This window comes from Callorhinus ursinus, unplaced genomic scaffold, assembly GCF_003265705.2.
Source record: "Callorhinus ursinus isolate GAN/ISIS: 27379988/994484 unplaced genomic scaffold, GSC_fseal_2.0 scaffold50, whole genome shotgun sequence".
Lineage (NCBI taxonomy): Eukaryota > Metazoa > Chordata > Mammalia > Carnivora > Otariidae > Callorhinus > Callorhinus ursinus.
Window position 1 is genome coordinate 32,041 of NW_027397112.1, and position 23,557 is coordinate 55,597.

Consider the following 23,557-nt stretch of genomic DNA (forward strand, 5'->3'; position numbering starts at 1 on the left):
GAACAGCTTTTAATGAATATTGATGAAGAACCGATGAGCAAATGAATGAATGGGTCAGATGTCAATCCCCGCTGTATTCTCTGCCCTGAGGGACACACCACGCTTTCTAACCATGAGCAACACACATAAACTCTACAAGCGGTGTTGATGCGCCTGCATGGTCTGTGACTGCAAATTTAACGCGGTCTTCTCAAAATTGCAGTTATTTAGCTAGGTTGGGGTGGGCAATGGACTTTGGGGGTCCCATGTACCTACATGCAAAGAACACACTCTGTCTTCCCCCGGCCTCCATCTTCAGCCTCCTCCGAAGTCCTCTCAAGGGCAGAATGCACTGGAAAAAAACTGGCAGGGTGAAAGCTGCCTATCTTTCTTGGAGGGTGTGGAGTGAGAGGTGTGGCCAAGCACTGCTGGGGTCTGGCCTTCGTGAAGGGAGGGCAGTGGTAACACTGATAGGTTGCGGGGGGAGCTGCTACAGGGTGAGCTCACCTTGGGGTTCCTTTTCTTTTTTCAGATGAATTTTATATATATATATATATATATAATTGATTTTCATGGAGAAGTAAAGAGTAAGAGGAAGGAGAGAGGGAGAAAGAACCAGTAAAAAGTCTTCCTGACCCTCATCTGCCTGGCTCCAGGGACACCCCCACACAAACACCTCCACTTTAACCTGTTATGGTGTCTTTTGACTCTTTGTGCAAATACAGGTAAATATGAATATCCAAGGGGAGGGGCCACTGTTAAAACCTTCCCCTTTAAGTATGGGATTGGATCCTAAATATGGGATTAGACACCTCCGGTCTCTTTCGGGTACCGACTATTACAGGATTTTTGTTCCCTTATTTCCCCATGTTCTTTGTCTGCTGCTTCGAAGAATGAAGAGGTAGACCAGAGGAAGAGTGTTGGGCAGCAAAGCAAAGTTTATTGAGCAAGAGTACAAAGCTCCCGGGGAGGGAGGGGACCCGAGAGGGTTGCCGTTTTGGTGTTCAAATTTATAAGCTCTTTTGAGGAACTATCTTGAGCATCCTGAGTGTGGGCCCCTGTGGATTTACCGCTAAGGTGTGCCAATCAGGGCTTTGATCATGCACCTGTCTACCTAACGGGTTATTGTTCACATGTTGCTGCTCGTTGGGGCTGAAAGGGCTTTGATCATGCACCTGTCTACGTAACGGGTTATTGTTCACATGTTGCTGGTCTTTGGGGCTGACATCTGGAGACTAACTGCCTCAGCTTGTGATAGTGACCCGTGTTTTATGGTTCATTGTTTTGTTTCAGGATGTTTTGCAGAAGTGACTCCTGCAGAGGCCACTAGACAGGATGCCATTGTGGTCCTGTCTAAGCTGTAAAACAGGATGCTAGTGCGGTTTTGTCTTAGCTGTCCCGGTTTTTTGCTTTCTTGTTGGGGACCCTGACCCTGACTACCTAAGGGTCCAATTAACCTCTAACACAACGACACTGACTGCCAGGGACAGAAAAAGTTTCTCTGTCCCAGGACTCCGCTCAGCACCCACATCAAGGCAGGAGCCCGGAAGCTGTTTGCACAGTGAGAGGAGCTGGTTGGTCACATGCTGCCCAAATGTTGTCAGGCTAAAGGTCACAGTCCCTAGGCTGGCCGGAGGCGTCTGTAAACCAGCGTGGAGAAGCGGATCTGGGAACAGCATTACAGAGTCCTGGCTAGCAGAAGCCTCCGGCTTTGGACCCAGCGCCCTGTGTGCAGCAGGCTTCGCGTTCCCTGTAATACCCCAGAGCAGTGTTTTCTCAACCCAAGACAGTTTGCCCCCAGGGGACACTGGGCAGTATCTGGGGATATTTTTGGTTGTCTCACCTAGGGGGATGGTGTTGCTACTGAGTATCTAGTAGATGGGAGGCCAGGGATGCTGCTCAGCATCCTGCAATGCATAGGATGACACCCAGCGCAAAGAAGGATCCGGGCCCAATGTCAGTGGTTCAAGGCTGAGGGACCCTGTCCTAGAGGCAGACCCAAGGCAGCACGGGGGCTCCCTGTGCGCTGGTCCCCATTGCACCCATCCATGCAAGCATAATGAGTCCAGTGGGCCTCCTCCCTTTGGGGACAAAGACCCACTTGCCTGGGCCCCCTGCTTGGTGCTGGGCCCAGAGACACAGGGATGAATGCTATAGCTATTGGCCTGGGTCTGGGGCTCACAGCCTGGGAGGGAACAGGAAAAAGGTCACAGGCGACCGCGATCCCCAGAGGGGAGGTTGAGCGGAAGCAGAGGGTCTCGCCTAGGCCCCAGGCTGGGGAGGGACCTGCATCACCACCAAACCCCAGCCGGCCGCGGAAGCGGAGCCAGCCGGTCGGGGCCGGCTCCTCGGGGTGGCGGGGATCAGGTTGCAGAGATGGCGGGGCGGGGCGCAGGAGGCGGGGCGCAGGAGGCGGGGCGCAGGAGGCGGGGCGCAGGAGGCGGGGCGCAGGAGGCGGGGCGCAGGAGGCGGGGCGCAGGAGGGGCCTCGGGTTGGCTGGGGGCTGGGGGCGGGCCCCCGCTGGAGTGACGTGGGAGCCTTGAGTCGGTCTCCACCCCTACGTCCCAGCCCCCCAGGTGCGTGGGGGAAGGTGGATTGGGTGCGGAGGCGGCGGGAGGGAGTCGGGAACCTGCGCTGTCAGCCCCAAGCCCGGGAGGGCAGGGCGGCGGCTGGAGGGCTCTGTTAGGGACGCCATAAAACCTTCGCTGTCCCCCGGGCCCCAGCCGGCGCCGTCGGATGCTGAAGCCGACCTCTTCGTGCTCTCGGGTCGACCGAGTCAGAACGGGGCGCCCCGGGGCCCTGGCTTGGAGAGGCCCCAGGTGCGAGCGGAGAGCCGCTGGAATTTGGCCCCCCACGCGTCTCTGCTTCCCCCCAGTTCTGCACCAGCCCTTAAATCCGGGCTGGGAGGTCTCACCCTCAGCACAGCCTGTGCTTTGGGGTCCCCTTTCAGCTACTCGGGGGGTCCCAGTTCCAAGGCTTACGCAGAGCTGGAAGCTCAGGGTCCAATTTATAGATGAGGGAAGTGAGTCAGGGGAGCTAGTAAGAACTAGGTCCCACGCGAGGAGCGGGGTGAGGGGTGCTGGTGAAAGCGGGATGCCAACCCGTATGGATCCAGGAGGGAGCCCACTAACACCCCGTCCACTTCAGCCCTTGGGACTGACCTGCCAAAGAAGGAGTTAGGCTGCGAGCCCCCAGAGGGCAGGGACCAGATCTTGCTTCTCTCTGTCCCCAGAGTAGGAACTCACTATTGGTTAACATTTGCTGTCGACTGAAAGCAGTCCAATCCCCCATCTTCAACCTAGTTTCTTGACTTCCCTGTGCCACAAGTGACCCTCTTAACACCTTGATGGTCAACCCCTGCCAGTCAGGGTCTGTCTCTCTCCCTAGCATCCCCCTCCAATCCTAGCAACCTGTTCTCCCTCCCACTCTGGGGACCTCATGCATGAGGGAAGGAGGCATCTCCGGAGGGGAAAAAAACAGTGAAATCTGGCCCTGAAGGCAGTGTGTCTGGGCAGAAAACACTGGACAGCTAGCTCCTGGATGCTCTGCCTTGACTGTGACTTTCACGGAGTGACCCTGAGGAACTAGACACTAAATATGAACTCAGGGTGTTAGTACTTCCATTTTACAGACGAGGAAACTGAGCTGCCCAAGGTTACAAAGCTAGTAAGCAAGAGTTGGGATCCGAACCCATAGCTGTTGGATTCCTAGGTCATGTTCTCTCTGCCCAACTGCCTCCTGCTAAAAGGGCATTTGGTTTCTGGTCCTCACTTCCTTCCCTGTACCTTTCAGCCACCCACAGCCCACAGAGGGACCCACCACCCCAGCCTCCATCCATCAATATCCCTTCTTCAAGGAGACGAAGGTCAGAGCCGCGCCCTCAGCCCAAGGATGAGGATGAGGTCAGAGTATTGCCTGGCTGGAGCAGATGCTAAATAATTCATGGGTCTGCTGTGAAGCGGGGGCTGCAGCTTCCGGGAGGGTCTAGAAGGCACACAGCAGACAGGAAACAAAATCTGGTCACTTGCACCTGAGTCTGATCTCTGCAAACCCCATGGGGCTGGAGAAAGTGCCTCGTTTGGTAACAAAGGGTTGGAGGGCATGACCCCAGGCAAGTGACTTCACCTGTTTCTTGCTGCCTCTAGCTCTTATGCGAGGTGTGATCAAGTGCAGGAAACCAGTGTAAACCAGAATAGTGGATGTGGGCCTTGGCAGGTCCTCAGGGGAGGTATTGATCATCCCCCTGGCCCCGTCTGTCTTCCCACGAGCCCAGGATGTCACTCAGTGGTGCGCCTCCAGCACGCCAGGCCGCAGCAGAACTATGATAGGGATCGTCCCCCTCTCTTGCCCCATCCCTACATTCCCAGACCTTGGGGGGACAGGGGGGAGAGGCACAGGCACAAATCTTGGCTGTTTTTGGAGGCTTGGTTTCCTCCCTTAGAATAAATCCCCAACCGAGAAGAAGTTAGTTGGAATCAAACAGCCTTTGTTGGTCTATAAGGGAAGAGACTAGGTTAAAAATATGCATTAAATCCCAGAAAAAATCTCAGTGAATACATGGGGATTCTGTGACAGGAATTCCTCAGTAACAGAGGACAAGGTCCTTTAATTCTGAGTAGTTAGGGTCCAAACTACTCTGCTTCGAGCTGAACCAGCTTGACAGAGTGGGTGTGAAATTTACCAAGGTATTGGTCTGACGTTACCTGCAATAGGTTCTGGCCTCTTCTAGTTTTTTTCCATCCCAGGCTCATTTGTGATGCGGCTGGACCACTTGGGGTAAGGCACCTCTCTCCTAAAAACACACCTGTCTTCTGTCTTCTCCACTTGGCCAAGGCCTGGAGCAGGGCCACTGGGTGTCCCTGAGCCAGGGTGGCCTGCAGCTTTCAGGAGCCCATCCTTCCCAAGCCAATACCCAGATCCCCAAAGAACTCAGACGAACAAACCCACATTCCCTGCAGGCTGCTCTTCATGGCCGCCTGGTAAGGCCAAGACTCACATGAGACTATCACTTCAAAAAGCAAGACAGTGCCTTTATTCACTGTAAGGGATCTTGGGGCCACTAACCTAGATCAAGAAAAGTCTGAGGTGCAGAGAGCTCCCTCGTCCCTCCATCAGAGAGAAGTAATACTCTGTTTGTGGAGCTAAGCAACCCAGCACATGATCGGTCAATGGTGGCAATGGGGGGTAGGGGGCTGTCACAGGCAGCTGTCTGGCCCTACTCTCTCTGTGGGGCCTGAGAAATATTCCAGTAACAAAGGCACAGGTTGCTGGGGGCAGGAGGGTGGTGCTGGAGAGCTGTGGGCTGACCACAGGGTGAGGTCGGGCCCTGCTCTTGTTCTCTCCCCCCACCCTGGGCACCCAGAGGTGACTCTGCGCTGAGCACAGAGCTCCAGGGGCACGCCTGGGGAAGCCCCCTTGGGCCAGCCAGCTCTGCCTGGTACCCGAGCGCAGGACAAAACCAGGAGATGATGCTACAGAGATCTCATTCCCGTGAGTCTGGAGCTGTGCACATCTCCGCCCTTGCTACCACCATCATTGGGTCCTAAAGGATGCCCCCCACTTCCCTGGGTGGCCGTCAGGACCCTCTGGAGCATGTCGTGGGAGAGAAGAGTGCCAGCACGTTTGCGGTGCCCAAGGTGAGGCAGAAATCTGTACACCTGCCCAGCAGGACATGGCACGAGTCCCAGTTCTGTGAGCAGCTGAGACCCCAGCCCATGTGATCCAAGACTCTCAGCTGGCCCCTGAGGATGCAGCCCCAACCCCACCTTGTGTCTTGATGGGCCCCAGTTCATTGCAGGTGGGGAAGGCATGGGGCCATGGCATAAGGGGGCACGTGAGGGAAGCACCAAAGGGGCTAAGATCCAGCACCCACAGGCCACGAAGAGGAGCAGCGTCTGCCCAGGCCTCGGGCCAAGCTCTGTCCCAGCTCAGGGGCCTTCCGCAGTCCAGGTGGTAGCAGGAAGCCCTGATGAGAAAGCCCACTTCCACCAGGGCTTGGCTCCAAACACGTAGGCGCAGGCAGGACAAGCTGATGCTGGACACCAAGACAGCCAGGAAGGCCCGTGGTGTGAAGACAGGGCATCTGAGGATGGCCATCTGGAGAACCACAGCATGGGACACATGGGCTGTGACTAGGGGAAGGGCGTCGACGGGGGATGGAGGCAGGCTGGGCAGTTCTGTAGATCCTTGTGGCCTCAGTCACGTGGGACGCAGGAGAGGCAAAGGGAATGGCCCCAGGGCCCCAGCCACGCACCTCAGGGCTTCACAGGCCCCCACTCAGTCCTCTGCTTCTGGCTGGTGGCCTCCGGTCCCTCCCAGCTCCAATGACAAGGGCGGGAAAGGTGCTGGGCCCTGCCCAGCCCAGACAGAGTTATGAGGACATCAGGATGGACGTGTGGTTCAGGGAAGAGGGCTTCTACCATCTCGTTTTATTTTGCGGGGACTGAGCCTAAAGTAACCAGAAAGAACAAGAGTCAAAGGGGACCCTACCGCTCAGGGGCCCAAGCTCTGGCTTCTACTAAAAACAGTGTCTGAGTCCCAGCGGGGCTGGTGCAATCTGACATAGAAGGGAAACTCTGGGAGAAGTTTGTTTTTCTTCCGGCAACCTTTCTCTCCCTTCCAACAGAGACTTTTATTTTCCTCCCCCCACTACGACCAGTGTCAGAAAATAGCTTCTGACTCGTTGGGTAGAAACATTCCCAAGCTCGGGAGGGGCGGGCTTGGCAGCCCCTTTGCAAAGCCCGGAGCCAGTGTCCAAGGGTCACGGCACTGCTGCTCATCCAAGCCCAGGCCACTGGCTCGGCCCCAGGGTGGGCCTCGAAGACAGAGCTCAACAAAACCTGACTGGTGGGGCCACCTCTAGAGGCTGTTGTGGCCTCGGTGGGTCAGTCTGCTTACCTCTGTCAGGGGCCGGGAGAGGGACAGCCCCCACCTTTTGCCTCTAAGGCCATGTCTGACCCTAAAATGGCACGATTCTGGGATTCTGACTCGGGAAAGAGGACAGAATGCTGCGCTGTCCACCTTTCTTGGCAGCCACGAGGTTTAAAAGGAGCTGATGTGGGAAGGCTTTGTTTACCATAAAGGACTGAGCCAGTGGACACGTTAGTAACTGTCCAGGAATGAAACCAACCGGAACCGGCCCACCCTTTCCCACCTTTGGAAACCCACTTTGTAAATAAGTGCCAATGTTCTCCGAGCGGTCCGCTTCCACCCATGCTCGGCACAGCACCATCTAACAGCACAGGCTGGTGACTCTCCACCGCGTCTCTTGGAGCACTTGAATGGCCATCCCCGCTAAGAGGGTCTGAAGTTGGTCCGCCTTCCCTTGCACACACCCTTCGCAGAGCTGCCCTATGGTGGGCCTGCCCTCCCAACTCTGGCCTTGCGCATGGCTGTGGGCGGGGGGGGGGGGGGATGGGAAGGGGTCCCGGAGGAAAAGCTGTCTGATCTCAGATAAGCCCAGATGCTGGACTAGACCCTGGACAGGCGCTGGGCCCGGAAGTTCATTCTGACTGCCTGCGACACGACACGGTACACAGGCTCCGCTGAAGACTCCTTCCCTGTGGGCAGGTGTCAGCTACTTAATTGCACGGAAGGAAAAATCAGCAGCAACGTTCCTGTGAACTGGATTCGGAAGGAGAAAGAGGAACCACCCCCAGCCCACGGAGGAGGAGGCTCATCAGTGACCAAGAGCCTGGGGTCAGAAACGACATTCCCAGAGGAAGGGCTTGTAAAGCAAAAACGTGTTTATTAGGCACCCTCGCTCCTCATAGAGGAGCAAGACCCAGGACAGACGCGCCTGAGAAATCTCTCGAGGTTGCAGGAATCTCTCTTAAGACTCCAGAAAATGTTGGCACTGACTGGCCACCACCCCAAGAAGAACACTATCTGGCTGGAGCACGAAGCTCCACAAACACTGAGGCGCGAGTAGGGGGCCCCTGGGACACCCACACAGACATTGGCAGACAGGGACGGCCTTCCTGGCTCCAAGGCACAGTTGCCCTGAGCCACGGAGGGGGCAGGGGCAGTAGGAGAGCCAGGGGCTCCTCACCCAGGCCATGTCCCAAGGGCCTTCCCGAAATCTGCCTGCCTCCTCCTGACCGCCGACTCAATCCCACACGTAGGGGTTTCTAAAGACCTGGGAGTTCTTGCTGTCTCTCGGCGGTGTGGTGGCCCGGTGGCTCTGGGCCGCATACATGTCTTCAGCCCTCAGGGTGGAGTTGGCACTGCCCATCACCTGGCTGTTGGCGGTGGCTCGTGGGAGGATGACGTCGTAAGCTCCTTCGGACTGGAAGGAAGGACAGGAGGTCTCACAGCCAGGTTCCGCCAGGGCGGACGCACAAACACTCTGCTTCCTGCAGGGCTGTGCCTGCCAGCAGCACCCCCCCCCCCAAGCCCCCCCAGCAGGGCCTCAGCGGCTGCCTGGAATAGGTAACTCCACTTCTGGAAACGGGGGGGCTGGCCTCTGACCTCGAGCCCCTTCCCTCACCCTGCAGAGCACCAGGCCTCTAGGCATGAGAAGGGGCCTCTGGTCACCTCGGATGGCCCCAGGGCATCACTATTTTCAGAAGGATCCTCTTCTCAAGCCTCCCCCCTCCTGCTCCCAACTGCTGGGGGGAAATCCTGGGGCCCTAGGCAGAGTGAACCACACTGAGTTGCTACTACGTGCCTGTAATGGTCCCAGGCTCCCTTCTCCCCAGACCCTTCCCCGAACCCTCAAATGGCAATAGGACACCCAGTGGCAATCAGAGCGGCAGGTCTGTGTGGCTGAGGACAGCCGGCAGGCCTTGGTTGGGCATGCCCACACTTCCTATCTTGAAGCCTGGGCGGGTTAATCAGATGTGGAGACTTAAAACCCAAATTCTCGGCCTGGAACCTGGCTAGAGCTGCAGTGCCCTACTCCTGTGTGGGGTAGAGATGGCTGTGGGGTGGGGAAGGTCCAAAGGCCCCCATCCCAGCTCCTGGCCTGAAGGCAAGCTGAACTCCTGGCCCCACCTGCCTTATCCCTAACCCCAGGGCCCCAAGCCACCCACCACCTTCAGTCGAATCAGACCCGGGTGGTCCTCCCACTGGTTTGCAATCCCCAGCTTGCAGGCCCCTGGAAGCTCCTGGAACATCTAGGCGGGTGGGGCTCAAACCTGGGTGTGCCTCAGAATCACCTGGGCAGTTGGTTCAGCCACAGCCACACCTAGTCAGGCTCTACCCAGTGGTGGCCTGGTCAATGTTTAACGGGGGCGGGGCGGGAGGGAGCCACCATCTGCAGTCACCACTCAGCTCCGTGGGTGGGTACTCCCAACCCGGCAGATTCCAAGTTATCACGATGATGCCACTGAAGAGATGCTAACCATCAGCCCTTCCCACCCCTGGCCCCACACAACTTCTATTTTCTGCAAGTTCCCTAGTGATGGTAAGGCTGGGGGGTGTGGGGACCATGTTTTGAGAATCACCGGGTCAGATAAAATATCCCTGTTCACCCAGATCCTCGGGCCCCTGGGGCAGCAGGACTGAATGTGGCCAGGCAAATGAGGGGTGGCCAGGGTGAGACAGCTGCTGGAGGAAGGACCCTGGGGGGGGGCGGGTTTCCACAGTCTGAGTGGCTGGGACCAGCAGACTCTGCTCCTGTCCTCCAGAGACTCCTTGCCCCTCCCCTGCGCCTGGCAGCAGGTTCAGCTTAGGGAGAGGGAAGGGGCTGGAGCCCCTTCATATCTAAATCAGAAGTTTCTGATATTTACTGCACCGTGCCCCGGGGGCTCGTGGCACAGAGGGGGATGGGAACAGCACCCGGCTGACCTCCCCGGCTTCCCGTTCCCAGCATCCTGCCAAGGCAGGTCACTGACATCTCCCCACAGCGACTGCCAGCCCAGGGGGAGGAACATATACGGAGGGAGAATCTAACCCAACAGTCTTCCTGTTCCCACCGCCCACTGGCTAATGGAGCATCTGGTTTCCAGAACCCAGGGGAGGTATGAGGTTGAGAGCTGCAGCCTGCTTGTGGGGGGAGGGGAGCCAAGGCCCTCTTGGGACAGCTGTGGTTGAGGAGTAAATACACACCCAGACCTACTTTTTGGTCCTCTGTGCCTTTACGGGGTCACCAAAGATTGCCACCTCCCTACCTGGCTGAGACCTTCCTTTGTCCCTCCCTAAGCTCCTTTAGGGTAAAGCTGGACTCTCCCATCAGCTCAAAGAGGACCTGTTCTGCATTCTCTGCAGCCCGGGGCCCCAGTCCTGTGTGATGCCCCATGACACAGGGCGGGTCCCACTGCAGTGCAGCTGAAGGCAGTAGAGACATCAACTCCAGGAAAAGAGCATTCGGAGCCGAGGGGCTCTGTTCCCTGAGGCTGATGCACCAGACAGAGAAGCCTGCCTTCTCCCTACCACCTCCGCCCCAGCCTGTACCGGCCACAGGGCCTCTGCACCAGCCGGCTCAGGCTGAGCTCCACGGCCCCCAGTGGGGTCACAGAGACCGGGGGACCCCACTCACCGGGCCTTTGTGCATCAGGGCCATCTCGGTGGGCTGGTACACACTGGTCAGCAGCTGCCCGTTGTACCCACTATATGGTGACACCGGTCTCTTAGCTGTAAAGAAACATAGAGCCGTTTGGAGGCTGGGTTCTCAGGCAGGGCTCCCCAGGGGGCTCGGGCAAGGAAGAGGGGGCTCACCTGCCCTGGGATAGCATCTAACCCAGGGAGGAAGCCTGGCCAGGGGTGGCCCACTTGGGGGGCAGGGTTGCAGGCGTGGGGGCCCCTCCAGAGTCCAACATGCCTTTGTCAGGAGTCAAGAAGAGCATGATGCTGCCTGCTTTCTGCTCGGGCTTTCCTGCAGTGCGAGGACCCCTCCCCCACCTTTAGCCAAGAAAAATGCTCCTGTCAGCAACCTTCATATCCCCATCCGCCCTCCGGGGCCAGAGGCCAAGAGGGGCACATGGGCCTTCGGCGGCCTTCCAAGACAGCCAGGCTCCAGCTCTGGCCTCTACCACTGCAGGCCACAGCTGCAAGGCGCTAGGGTAAGCAGAGCAAAGACCCCACAGCCTGAGACTCCCAGTTGTCCCGGGGCACAGCTGATCCTCCAGGACCCCACAACCCAGAGCCCCACCAGGAGGACTGAATGTACATTCCTCCTGTCCTGTGGCACCCGGGCAAGATTCTGGTACTGTTTTCAGCTCCAAGAATACCTCCCCGTGCCTTCAGGTGTGTTGGTGTCCCGATCTGTTCTACCCTGCTGGGGTTCCCAGGGTGTCCGAGGAAAGCTGACGACCAGCCCCCGGGGCCCGAGGGCAGGCTGTGCCGTGAGGGCAGGTGGAAGGATGTCTGTCTCCTGCAGGCTGCTGGACTGCAGCTCCGAGGGACCACAACTATACAGGGCTGGCTTCCTAAGTGCTGGGCCCACTCGATTGATTTTTCCATTTAGAGAAAAAAAAAAAAAAGAAAAGAAAAAAACCCTCACAGCCCCAGGAATGTTTGCCTTGCGAGGACAAAGGATGAGTAGTACTACGTGGGCCTCATGGCCAGACACAGGGCGGGAGCAGACGTGGGTGCACAAGCCCCACCCCCACTCAACTGGTCCCACTCTGTTATGTGGACCAGGGGCCACCCCCGTGGGCAGATCACAGATCAGGTGCCAGACAGGACAAAGGTCACTCCTTTCCCCAAAACAAGAGATGATGGGGGGGTTCCCAGTTTGTAGAGAGGAGGCAGGGAGTTCTGCTTCTGGAACTTCCCATCGCTGACTCAGCCCTCTGGCAGGGACCCTAGAGCTGGTGACCGACAGTCAAGCAGCTGAAGTCTTAAGCCCCCCAAACATCCTGCTCAGCCCAGTCCGCGGCTGGGGTCAGGGGTCTGTCCTGGGCTTTCTGCTCTCCAGTTCCCAGTCACATCGGATAAAGGGGCTGTAGGCAGCTGACTAAGGACAGTACGCCACAGGACACATCAGGAAATGCATGCACACCGAGCACATAGTAGGTGCTCAATGAATGCTAGAGGTCCTTACTTACAGTTAACAAATGCCAGAGAAATACTCTTCCCTTTGGAAGCCAGGAGCTCAACTGGCCAAGTGTCCCAGAGAAGCATCTCCCCTCACGCCGCCCCCCCCAGCCCACCTGCTTCTCAAGCTGCTTCCAAGGGGGAGGAGGGGGGCTTGGCACAGGCTGCAGAAGCTTCACCCATTTCTGCCTCTTCCAATTCCAGACACCCTCAGCCTGACCCCTCCGAGGCTGTACGGCTGGCCGGTGTCCCTAGTGCTGGGCTCCAACAGGAAAGCCCCATCCCATTAACAACGAGCCGGAACAGGAGCCTGGGGACAAGCCAGCTGGAGAGTGGGTGCTGCTAAGATCAGGATGTGGCACAGTGCTTTCATTAAAAAGAACAAAATCAGGACACCTGGGTGGCTCAGTTGGTTAAGCATCCAACTAACTTTTGATTTGGGCTCAGGTCATGATCTCAGGGTCGTGAGATGGAGCCCTGTGTGGGGCTCTGCACTCAGCAGGGAGGTCTGCTTCTCTCTCTCTCCCTCTCTTTCTGCCCCTCCCCTAGCTTGCACATGTGCTCTGGCGCACTCTCTCTAAAATACAGAAATAAATCTTAAAAAAAAAAAAAAAAAAGAACAAAATCTTAACTGAGAAGACTTTTAAAGGAAACTAAGACTATGAATACGTACACAATGGAAAAACAAGTCCGGGAAGGGTGGTTGTAATCACAGTAAAAGGATGGGAATACACACAGCTAACAGCTAATACTTGTAATTTCTAAGTGCTGGGCACGTGCATTAACTTAATCTTCACAAGAACCCTATTTAACAGGAACCATTATCATCCCCATTTTACAGATGAGGAAACGGAGGCACGTGGAGGTAAAATACCAGTCAGAGGTGGCCCAGGATAGGAAAGAACAGGGTAGAACTGGGAGGAGCCAGCTGGGGGGAATTTTATCTGTGGTCTTTGAAATTTTACAATGAAAATATATTCATGAACTACAGGAGTACTAGAAACAAAACAAAACAAAAACTTAAAAATGGAATTTAGGGGCTTGAAGGCAGAACACCAGTGATCATTCGAGAACCTTCCATCTCCCTCAGGAGACCCGCACCCCCCCCCCCATCCTGCCGTCCAGGATGCAGAATGACAGACGGGGGACGCGGGGAGGGTATCCCTCCGCCTACCTGAGGCTGGCTCGTCCATGGAAAACGCCTTGTTCTCCACAAACATGCTCTGGCCCTTCTGCTCTTTCAGGATGGTCTCGTAGCCGACGCCGCGGGTGGGGTACATGTCCCCCTGGTAGCTCTGCTCTGGGCTGGCCTTGGTCACCTGGGAGACCTCCGGGATGACGTAGAAGAGGACAAAGGCCCAGGCGTTGGCAGCGAGGGCGATGGCCAGCGTGGGGTCATCCCAGGTGGGGCTGTTGCGCTGTCTGTTGCCGTACGTGTACATGACAATCCACACCACCCATATGGCAATGGAGGTGGCCGTGGTGAGCAGCACGAAGACCCCGTGCTTCCGCCAGCGCTTGAAGCGGCCACACAGGGCAGGCCAGGCCCCCGTGAAGGCACACAGCAGCAGAAGCATGACGTAGATGAGCGCCATGACGAAGTCCATGTTGGCAATGGCGCAGGGGGAGGCCGTGGCCCAGGCGGCACTGTCATTGCCCAGAGGGCCACCCTCGCCGCCGCCGCGGACCAGCGTGATGATCAGCCACTCGGTGTTGATGATCACCTCCACGAGGGTCAGCAGCAGCGCCACTGTGAAGATCAGCCAGCCCCGTGGCCCGTGGTTCTTCCGCGCCAGAAAGTTGAGGGCAAAGACATGCGCCACCAGGCAGGAGAAGCAGATGGCGAACAGGACTCCAAAGAGGAAGCGCCGAGAGGCACAGGTGGAGAAGTCAGGCTTCACCACGCAGGCAAAGACGAGGCAGAAGAGGCCCAGGGTCCCCAGCAGGAAGAAGACCTGGGTCCCCAGGAGGCTCCGCTTCTTGGTGTCCTGCACAAAGGGGAGGCTGGCCACAAGGATGATGGTGAGGACAAAAGCAGTGACAACTCCCGCCCCAGCCACCGCCTCCAAAATGATGCCCCAGGCCCCGGAACGGTCACACAGGTTGTAGTACAGGGGGTTGAGGTCCGGGCTGCAGCCAGGTGGCACGTGGTTCTGGGCCTGGGCGCCTGCGATTAGGAAGACAGGCAGCCCCAGGCACGTCAGCAAGGCTTCGGGGATGGCCATGCTGGCTCCCAGGCCAGGCTCCGGCTGGGTCCCTAGAGACAGAGAGGGAAAAGGCAAAATCAGTCCTTCAAGGCCAGACTCTGACACCCAAGTCGCTTGCTTGCCCCCGTCCTGAACCGGGGCAGACAGTGCGAGCTGATCACGAGACCGTCCCCACGGGCTTCGGATTCCTTCTTGACACAGCACTCCTGGGAGGCATATCAACTGACCAGAGAGGCAAATGCGATGAAGCCCATTTGTCATCTCTGGTCCTACTCACGGAAAAGGAGGAATCTGTCACTGAAATTTTCGGGTTTCCCCCTCCCCTGTCATAACCAGCATCTGAACCTTCCCTGAGCTCTTGAGGTTTGGGTTGAGGGTGACAGGGTTTGAGAGCAAGTCAAAACCAAGCCACTCCACACTTTCTCCCTGCCCTGACACTCTCAGAGTTCAAGAAGCCTTGACACTGTGCCCTTCAACTCTGCCCCTGTGATGCCCACATCCATGGCCAACCTGCCACGCACTCATTCACACAGCAGGTACTTCACAAGCACCCGAAAAGCATGACCTGCAGCCACAGCAAACGAGGAGACAGTTCTCTGGGATTCTTCCCTACCACCTCCCTTTTCTGCCCTTCATTTGCCCACTTTTCACACCAGCTCTCCTCTTCAGAATCCAAACTTCTTTGTCTAGCTCGGTTGCTGAAGCGAAGGATAAAATAATTTCCTAGCTAGGGAGTTAATGACTTCATGCAAAAATCCTCCTATGAGGCATTAACATTTTTATTTTTTATTTTTTTTAAAGATTTTATTTATTTATTTGAGAGAGAATGAGAGATAGCACGAGAGGGAAGAGGGTCAGAGGGAGAAGCAGACTCCCCGCTGAGCAGGGAGCCCGATGCGGGACTCGATCCCGGGACTCCCGGATCATGACCCGAGCCGAAGGCAGTCGCCCAACCAACTGGGCCACCCAGGCGCCCGAGGCATTAACATTTTTAAAAGCAAGAGTGGGGAAGGGCAATACAACGCCCAAAGGAACTCATCTGTCATGGAAGACGTTAAGGCACTGTAGCTAGAAGGCAAAAAAGGGATCTTTCGTTCACACCAGGAAGGTACCCTATTACTCTACGTACTCCTCATTTGACCAGTCCCGATGACGGCGGCTCTACCAAGGCCTGTAGATGAGCAGCGAAGAAAACGGAACCCCTGCTCTCAACACCAGCTGGACTATCCTTGTGTGGTGTGGAGATAAAGAAGGTGGCAGGTTAAGAGAAATTAAATATCCAATCAGTGAAAGACTTTAAATTTACTTGGAGAACAGAGAATCTCAATGTTCGAAACAGCCAAGTTCAAAAATACTGCAGAATACAGATATGCACATTAAATTACCCCTTACACTTCAAGTAACTAGTTATAACCCTGCTTCTTCCTCTCTCACTTCTTGGGTCCCCAGAACTCTCCGGAAAGATGGCAACCAAGCTTTCCAGGATGATGGTGACCACTAGTGGCTCTCAGGGGAGTGGCATGTTCCAACTCTTCCCACCTCTTTTCTTCCTCCCTTGGGGGTAGCGATGCATAGTCTACCCCCTTAAGTTTTCACCATTCCTAGTTACCTAATTTCTAACAGGCGAACAAAAGTACTAAATCTCAGTCAATGGAAACTGTCTCTCTGTAATTGATAAGCGGAAGAGTACGTGCTATTGGATCAAGGAAAATAAAACCCATAAATTAAGTGAAACCGACATAATAAAGATCGTCAATTTTCAAAGTCCTTTAACGTATCCTACAGACCCAAAGTGCCCCTTGAAAATACTGCAGGCATCTTGAGCTTCTCAGCTACTTCATTTTTTAAAAATTTTTTAAGATTTTATTTATTTGACAGCACAAGCAGGCAGAGTTGCGGGCAGAGGGAGCGGGAGAAACAGGCCCCCCGTGGAGCAGAGAGCCTGACGTGGGGCTCGATCCCAGGACCCTGGGATCATAACCTGAGCCGAGGGCAGAGGCCTAACCCACTGAGTCATCCAGGTGCCCTCAGGTACTTCATTTTTCAGTTAAGCTTGCTTTTCCTCCAAATACTACCTATCATTAACTCTTAATAAGCTAACATCTTGGGAGCCTGGGTGGCTCAGTCGTTGAGCGTCTGCCTTCGGCTCAGGTCATGGTCCCAGGGTCCTGGGATCGAGTCCCACATCGGGCTCCCTGCTCGGCGGGAAGCCTGCTTCTCCCTCTCCCGCTCTCCCTGCTTGGGTTCCCTCTCTCTGTTAAAAAATAAATAAATAAAATCTTAACAAGCTAACATCTTTGTTGTTTTCCCAAATAACTGCAGGGTCAGAACTCAGTTTCTCTTGACTTCTAACGCAAAAGCACGTTTCCCCTGCATCGAGATTTAAATAAGCTTTCGTAGGGGACTTTGTGCAATCGTAAATCAATAAAGCATAAACTGTATTTACAAGTGCTGGAAAGAAAAAAGAAGGGTGGAGGATTGATGGGTAAGGAGAAACAATGAGCCACTCCAGGGAAGAGGTAATTTGCAAATTACACGCTATGGGTTCCTAAGCCTTCAACCCCATCTTGGGTGTTTGGGGCTCATAGCAAAGCAGCCAGAACTCCTGGTAAAGTTGGAGATGTGGAAGTGAGCCCTGAGAAAGGCCACCCTGAGTTAGCCCCCAGGTATCAGATTAGATACAGGCAATTATTCCCAATCAGAAAATATTTACTGTGCATTTTGGCCGCGGGGGTGGGGGGGGGGGGGGGGTGGGGACGACAAAGCCAGTCGTTCTCAGAGCTCTGGGAAATACAAAGATGAACAAATACGGTCCCTGACTTGACGGTTTGTTTTTTGTTTTTGTTTTTCTCCCTGACTTGATGGTTTTTAAAATCCAGTACGAGAGAGAAGGTAGGTCTGTGAGAAAATGGTAAGTGCCACACAACAGAATTTGCCTCTGGGGGAGGGAAAGGTGCTCCAAGAACACAGAGGAGGAAGCTCTTCCCACTGAGGGGTCAGAAAAGACAGAACGGAGAAGACCTTTCAACAGCATTTTATTCAGTATTTTATCACCTTCAAGTATGAACTGAGTTTGTAAGGGGAGACACAGACTAGAAATGCTACAGGGAAGGAGGTTGGGGTATCATTCTAAAGGCAATGGGGAGTCAACTGAAAGCTGTGTTTTGCACAAACACGGCATAACTAGGGTTGTGCTTTCAGATCTGAATCTGGCCAAAAGCACAGGCAATCGATTTACTGAGGACACATTCACCCGTTTAAAGATCGAGGCCAAAGGTAAAGCCATAATGGCCAGATCTGAGAGATCCTTTCCCAGATAAAATCTAAGGACTGACTGGACGTAGGGGGAAAGGATATCAAAGCCCACACTACAAGTTTAAATCTGGTAACAGCCATGTCATGGCAAAAACAAAACAAAACCAAGCCAGGTCCCATTTAGCCCCACAACCCTTCTGGTCACTTACTCTTCTTGAGCCATCTTGCTCTTAGGAGTACACGCCTTTACCCTGCCAGCATCCAGCAACCTCGCAGCTCTCTGGCCGCCCCACCAATGCGGGGAGAACTCCCAAGAAGGAAAGAGGAACCTACCTGTTCTTGCTGTTGCTCCTCCCCGCCCAGGTACCTGGCTGCTGGGCAGCTCTGAAACTTACCAGCCCCAGATGAAACAAACCATTCCCACCGGACACAATCCATTTCTCTGTTCCCCGGAAAAATGCAAGGGTGAGTATGGAGACAGGAATACACCTACTCAGTCCTAGGGCAGTGATCCGTGGAGGCCAGCAGATTTAAAGGAAGCTCAGCAGAGTTCTGCATTTGTCCTTTGACCTCCCCAAGTGCAGATTCAGCCAGGCAACCCATGCCACTTTTTACACAGCGGAGAAGGGGAAGAGCACCGCAAAGAGAGGGACCCAGCTCTGCCTAAGAGGCTCTCCCTCCCGCGGGTCCCTAAAGCCTGCACTTCCTGGCTGTCTTCTGAGCCTTGAGGGCTCTTCTGTGCATGAGTCTCCCCTACCAAGCTGGAAGGTGTGTGAGGGTAGTGAACAAGACGTATTATTAACTTAGCATCCCTGCAAACACCTCGTGCTGTGCCTTGAACAGAGTAGACATTTGAGCATGCATTTAAAAAAGACTTCGCTGAACAGACTCAGTGCCCCCTTCTCCCCTGCCTTCTTCAGTGTGGAGTCACATCTTCTGTTTCAGGGTTCTCAGTGGGACCAAGGAGGGGAGTGGGAGGGGGACCACCTCCCGCCCCATGAATTTCTCCAACACCAACACTGCAGCACAGCCCAGTCTCGGATTATTTCCTGGACAAAGGGGCCCTTTTGCTTCACCTCCCTGGAATCAGTCATACAGATATTTTTAATCACCTCTGAAATCGGCCTCTCCCCAGCTCAGCCACTCAGCACCCCAGCTCTGGTCTGAGTCAGCCCAATCCAGTTCCAGAATCCCCTTCCTCCCAGTTTCCCTCTCCAGGAGGAGCAGAGAGGCCTCAGCAGTGGGGTGGGTTCAGAGGCGAGCTGGCACTGACTGGCTTGATCAGAGGCGGTCAGGCCCTCTCGTCTTTCCAGAACAACCCCCTCCTAACCTCCCACCATTCACACCAGAACCCAAGAACCCCCAGGGCATAGGAGACCACCCTGAAGAGGACACCATGGGCTTCACAGTGCCGCCCTGGTCTGCATCTCCCAGGCTCAAGGACAGAGTAAGATAGAGACACACAGCCTGTGGTTACATATAAGGGTGCCATGACCCCTGACAGCCCCCTCTCAAAGGCACCTAGGCTCACCCAGGGATACCACAGAGCATCCTCATTCCTCAACTGCCAGCACTCAGCAGCCTATCAGGAGAGATGGATGGACCCACCAACAGCCCTCCCACCTCCTCCCCTTCTCCCCCATCCCACCCCCCTTTCTGGAGTCCTGTACTTATGCCTTATCATTTTACTCCTGTCCAGGGGCTCTGGCGACTAAACCCACCAATAAGAGGGATCAGAGATCAGGTTGGGAAGGGAGGGGCTTCCGGGAACCTCAGCCTAGACCTCCGCATTACGTGGACATTTGGGCCAAAATTTCCTGAGCATTCTGAAACGTGGAAGTCTTCAATCCAAGGGTCTGCTCTGGAATGCCACTCTGGAATGCGCCCCACACCCCCACCCCCCCCCCACACACACGTAATAAGACACAAGGTGGGGACCACCAAGTGCAAAAAACCCTATTTTGACACATTCTGGTTCCTGTGCTTTAGGATCAAGATCATGGAGCTTTTAAATGATTGGCTTTTCCAGGGTGTAAAACTGCGGGCTTCAGGATGGAGGGGCGCTACCCAACCCCTGCGGCTGCAAAGGGCCCTGGAAAAGCCCTGGGGGGTAGGAGGGATCTAGAAGCCAAGCTGCCAGAAATAGCGGCTCTTTTATGGTCTGAATCCAAACTTCCTACAGGAAGATTCTGAGAATTTCCCTCCTCACCCCGGGGGTCTCCACCGGCGCTCCCCAGGCCTTGGATGCAGAATGAGTAGGGACCCCAGCCTGTCTCACGCATTCCCTCTGGCCACAGAAACCTGCTCTCCCCATCCTCGGGCACCGGAGAGGAGGCTGGCCCACCAGTCGCTGCTAACCGTGGACTCACGCAGAGAGGCAGCCGGAGTGGAGGGGGCACCGACTGTGGAGTTCGGGACAGCGCCGGGCTTCCCCCACCCCCGGTCCCCAGCTTGCGCGGGTTTGTAAAGTTTCTGCGACCAAGCAGAGTTGGCGCGGCGTCCTCCGCGCTCCCCCTCCCCCGGTCCTCCACAGTCGGGCTTCTGCCCTCGCCCACGGCCCGCCGGCCCGACCCGGCTCTTCCGGGCGGCGGAGGAGAGGGCGGAGCGGGAAGGCAGCAGCCCTTACCTGGGACGCGCCGCCCGCCCCACTCGGCGCGGCGTTTGGGGCCACCTCCAGCTCCAAGCGGAGCGCGGGCGGGGTGAGAGGGGCTCGGCGGAGGGCGCGGAGCCAGGCGAAGCCCGGGCCTGGGATGGCGGGGCACGGGCGGGGGCTCGGGGCGCAGGGCCTGCCTCTCCCGGGAGCCTGGGCTGGGCTGGGCTGGCCGCGCTCGGTCCCTCCTTCTGGCGCTGGCCTCTCCCCGCACTCGGCTCCTTTCTCCGGGCGAGGGTGGGCCGGCGCCTGCATCACCGTGACATCACCTCCATTCAGGAGCTGATCGGGCGGCCGCAGCGCACCAGGTATGTGCAATCCGTTTGCACAGCAACAAAGCCCGCCAGACCCTCCCCCCCCGCCGACTCACCTCCAGGCTCCGGCTAGGCGCACTTTCCGGCCGGGGAGGGAGCTCGGAGTTTCTGGCGGAGCTGGCCAGAGTGTTGTTGCTGTTTACTGCCACGCCCCCGCACGCGGGCGCGCGCACTCACGCGCACTCACGCGCACTCACTTTTCACGATTCGGCTTTCCCTCCGGAAAGCGGTTTGGGGGCAACCTCTCCTGCCCCGCATGTCCCAGCGCACACACACGAACACGCGCGGGGGCCACCTTGGTGCGTCTCACCGAGCCTTCGTCACCTTCGTCCTGGCTCTCCCGTGAGGGACACACGCCGGGCACAGTTCGCTGCTCTGGGCTAGAGCGAGGCGCACACTCAAGACACAAAGTCCGTCTTTGTCACGCCTTCTGCGCCCCCTCCCCTCCCCGAGCTTGCACACGTGGACACACCACACGCCGACTGTTTCGCCTCTAACACGCGCGGCCTTTCCCCAACACCTGGGTCACCAAACATGCATGGGGGGGGGGGACACCGCGAGCGCCCCTACCGCCGTGGGCCGGGCCCGGAACCCCTCGGAACCGTGAGCAAACGTCGCTCTGGGCCGGACTCCCCTGCGCCCGGATTTCCTGCGACCGCCTCAGACACGGTCCGACTCTGAGCGCGCGCTCCCCTCCCCGCGTCCCCGTTCCCTGTTCCGACTTGTCCTAATTAGCCTTCACGGTCATGTTCCTCGGGGTACAGTGTTTAACCCGGCCCCCGCGGTCCCTGCGCTCAGGGACGCAACGGTCCTGACTCCGAGTCCAGCCCTCCCGCCGCCCGCGGACTTTTCCACGAGTTCGGGTATCCTCCGCCCCACTCCGCGTCCCACCCCCACTCCCTGCCCCGGGGTGGATCAGCCGGCTGCCACCCTTTCCCCTCCGGCCCCAGGATTCAGCAGAAAGGGAACCGCAGAACTGGGCTAGTGAATCCAGTCTGGGACCTCCCCGGCCCAGTAAACAACAGATTTTTTCCGGCCGCCTTCCCCTGGGGCTGGCGGGCTCCGCGGGAGGTGGGCTGAGCGGTCCGGGGGGCTCCCAGCGGGGCCTAGTTGGCCTGCGCGGGAGGCCGGGAGGGGCCGCGGCGCACTGGGAAGGGAGAGGTTGTTGGGCCTGGCCGGGGCCCAGGGGACGCGGAGGGAGGGCAGGGCGCCGGGTCTCCGGGGTGCTGGTTCTCGTGACGCCGAGTTGCCTGGGGGATCGCCAGCAGCGCGCGGTCGGAGCCAGCCGGCGGCGGGGCGGCAGGGGGGGCGTGTTTGCACAGCCCGGAGCGCGCGGGAGGCGGGGGAAGCGGCTGGTCCCGGGCTCGGGGGTGGCAAGGTTGGGGGAGGGCGCGGGGAAAGGGGAGGGGTACCTCCGGGGCTGTTTGTGTGCCTCAATCTACGACAGGCAGAAGTCAAACTCAATGAATCACCAGGAGCTGCTGGAGCGATAAACCTCAGGCCTGCCCCTCCCCTCGCGCACCGGCTTTTCGCAGTCCAGGAGGGAATGTGTGCTTCGCGACCGGGGTCGGCGGTGGGGCCCTGCGTTTTCTAGAACCTGCCTCCCTCCCTGTGCCTTGCTCTCGCTTGCAAGTCTGGGAAGTGCGGTGATCACTGAATTGTTTCCGTTCTTTTTAAATATTAAGATTAAGAGCGCGTTTCTGGTGCAAAGTTGTGCGTTACTCTCGGTCTCCCTCCCCTAACTCCACCCCGGTCCCACGTCTCCCGGACCCTCCTGTGAGGGTGTGCAGGCAGGTGCCCGCGCTGGGAAGGCAAGCCCTAAGTGAGCGGGTAAGTCCCTCTGGCCTCTGACTGTAGCTTTCATTAACAAGGCAGGTATTGTCCATATCAGTTTGCTGGGAGGGTTGCTCCTTAGCATATGTGAAAAGCCAATTCTGAGAGCCCGGGATGGGTATAGGGGAAGTGGGCCGGGGGCAGATGAGTTGTGGATCCAACCCATCTTCTCGGTTTGCTCTCAAGCTTCTGGAACTCCTTTAGGTACAGAGGACTCTCCCAAGAGGCAAGTTTTCCCCCATCAGTTCCTGCCCAGGCAGGGGTAAGGTTGGGGTATGGGGTGCCTGGCCACCCACTGGGAATGGGCCAAGAGGCCTGCCAGCCCTGAGCAGTAGGCACCACTGGAAATGTAGGACAGCTTTCTGAGAAAGGTTTGCTGGGTCCCTTTTCACCCTGTCTCATTCTGGAACAAGATCTGCCTTCAAAACAAAGCAAGGCCCTCGGGGCAGATGACCCAGCCCTTTGAGCCTCCAGGATCCCTGGTGCCTTCTGCTTTAGTCCCTGGGGCAGGGCCTGGCTGGCTGTGGGGTGGTGGGACTGGAGGTCCAGATCTTGAGAGCGCCACCCCACTCCAGCCCCCCTGAGTCCCACTGTGAGGGTGGGGGGTGCTTCTGGACACCAGCAGCCTTCCTTGGTTAGAAGGGATGTCATGTGAGAGGTGTGTTGTTTTCCAAAACTCCGGGTACAGCGTTGTCTGTGTCCCCAAATGCCATTCACCCAGTTTAACGACCCGTAGGCATATAAGCCTTTATGAACTCCCGTTTTAACCAGAAAATAACGGTTTGTGAAGTCAGCCCCTATGGATACTGCCCACCCACTGTGCAGAGAGATCCTGGATTAATGGGCTGTCGGGGAGTGTCTGGCTCCCTCCCTCCCCTTATATTTGGTGCTTGAGTTCCTTTTGGGCCATGGAAACTCCTTTCATCCATCCCAGCCTTCCTTCTCTGAGCTGCTAGAGGCTTAGGGACTGACAAGGCCCCAGGGTCAGAAGCAGCTCTGTCACCTGCCATCTGTGATCTGGATGGGTCACTGCATCACCCTGGGCCCTACTTTCCTCTCCTGTACAATGGGCACGATAACCCCACCCTTCCATCTTGCTGTAACATCCAGATGACTCCGAGTCTAGAATGTTCCTCACACAAGCTGGCCCCTCACAGGTGCCCCAGGTGCCCAGCCAGTCAGCCTCTCCTTTCCTGGTGCATCCCCTCTAATCTTAGTCCTGTCAAGTTAAAGTCCTGTCTTCTCTGACCTTTCAGTTCTGTTTTACGGTTATCGGAATACCCTTATCATGCCATGCTCTGGGCCTTCGCCTCTGCTGTTTCTTTTTCCTCCAACATCCT

General features: G+C 56.7%; 1 protein-coding gene across 6 annotated transcripts; it reads right to left on the bottom strand.

Moving 5' to 3' along the window:
* Window positions 1–4,988: 4,988 nt before the first annotated feature.
* GPRC5C (G protein-coupled receptor class C group 5 member C) lies at window positions 4,989–21,633 on the bottom strand. 6 transcript variants are annotated; one of them, XM_073883161.1, is made up of 5 exons: window positions 21,533–21,633; window positions 13,133–14,215; window positions 10,460–10,554; window positions 8,117–8,266; window positions 4,989–6,427 (listed from the first exon to the last, which is right to left on the bottom strand). In XM_073883161.1, the coding sequence occupies exons 2-5, from the start codon at window positions 14,181–14,183 to the stop codon at window positions 6,395–6,397; spliced, it is 1,329 nt and encodes a 442-aa protein (XP_073739262.1). In that variant the 5' UTR covers window positions 14,184–14,215; window positions 21,533–21,633; the 3' UTR covers window positions 4,989–6,394. The 6 variants fall into 6 exon arrangements, with proteins under 6 accessions (XP_073739262.1, XP_025745793.1, XP_025745795.1 ...); XM_025890008.2 differs by lacking the exon at window positions 21,533–21,633 and adding an exon at window positions 20,441–21,492; XM_025890010.2 differs by lacking the exon at window positions 21,533–21,633 and adding an exon at window positions 20,047–20,411.
* Window positions 21,634–23,557: the final 1,924 nt, after the last annotated feature.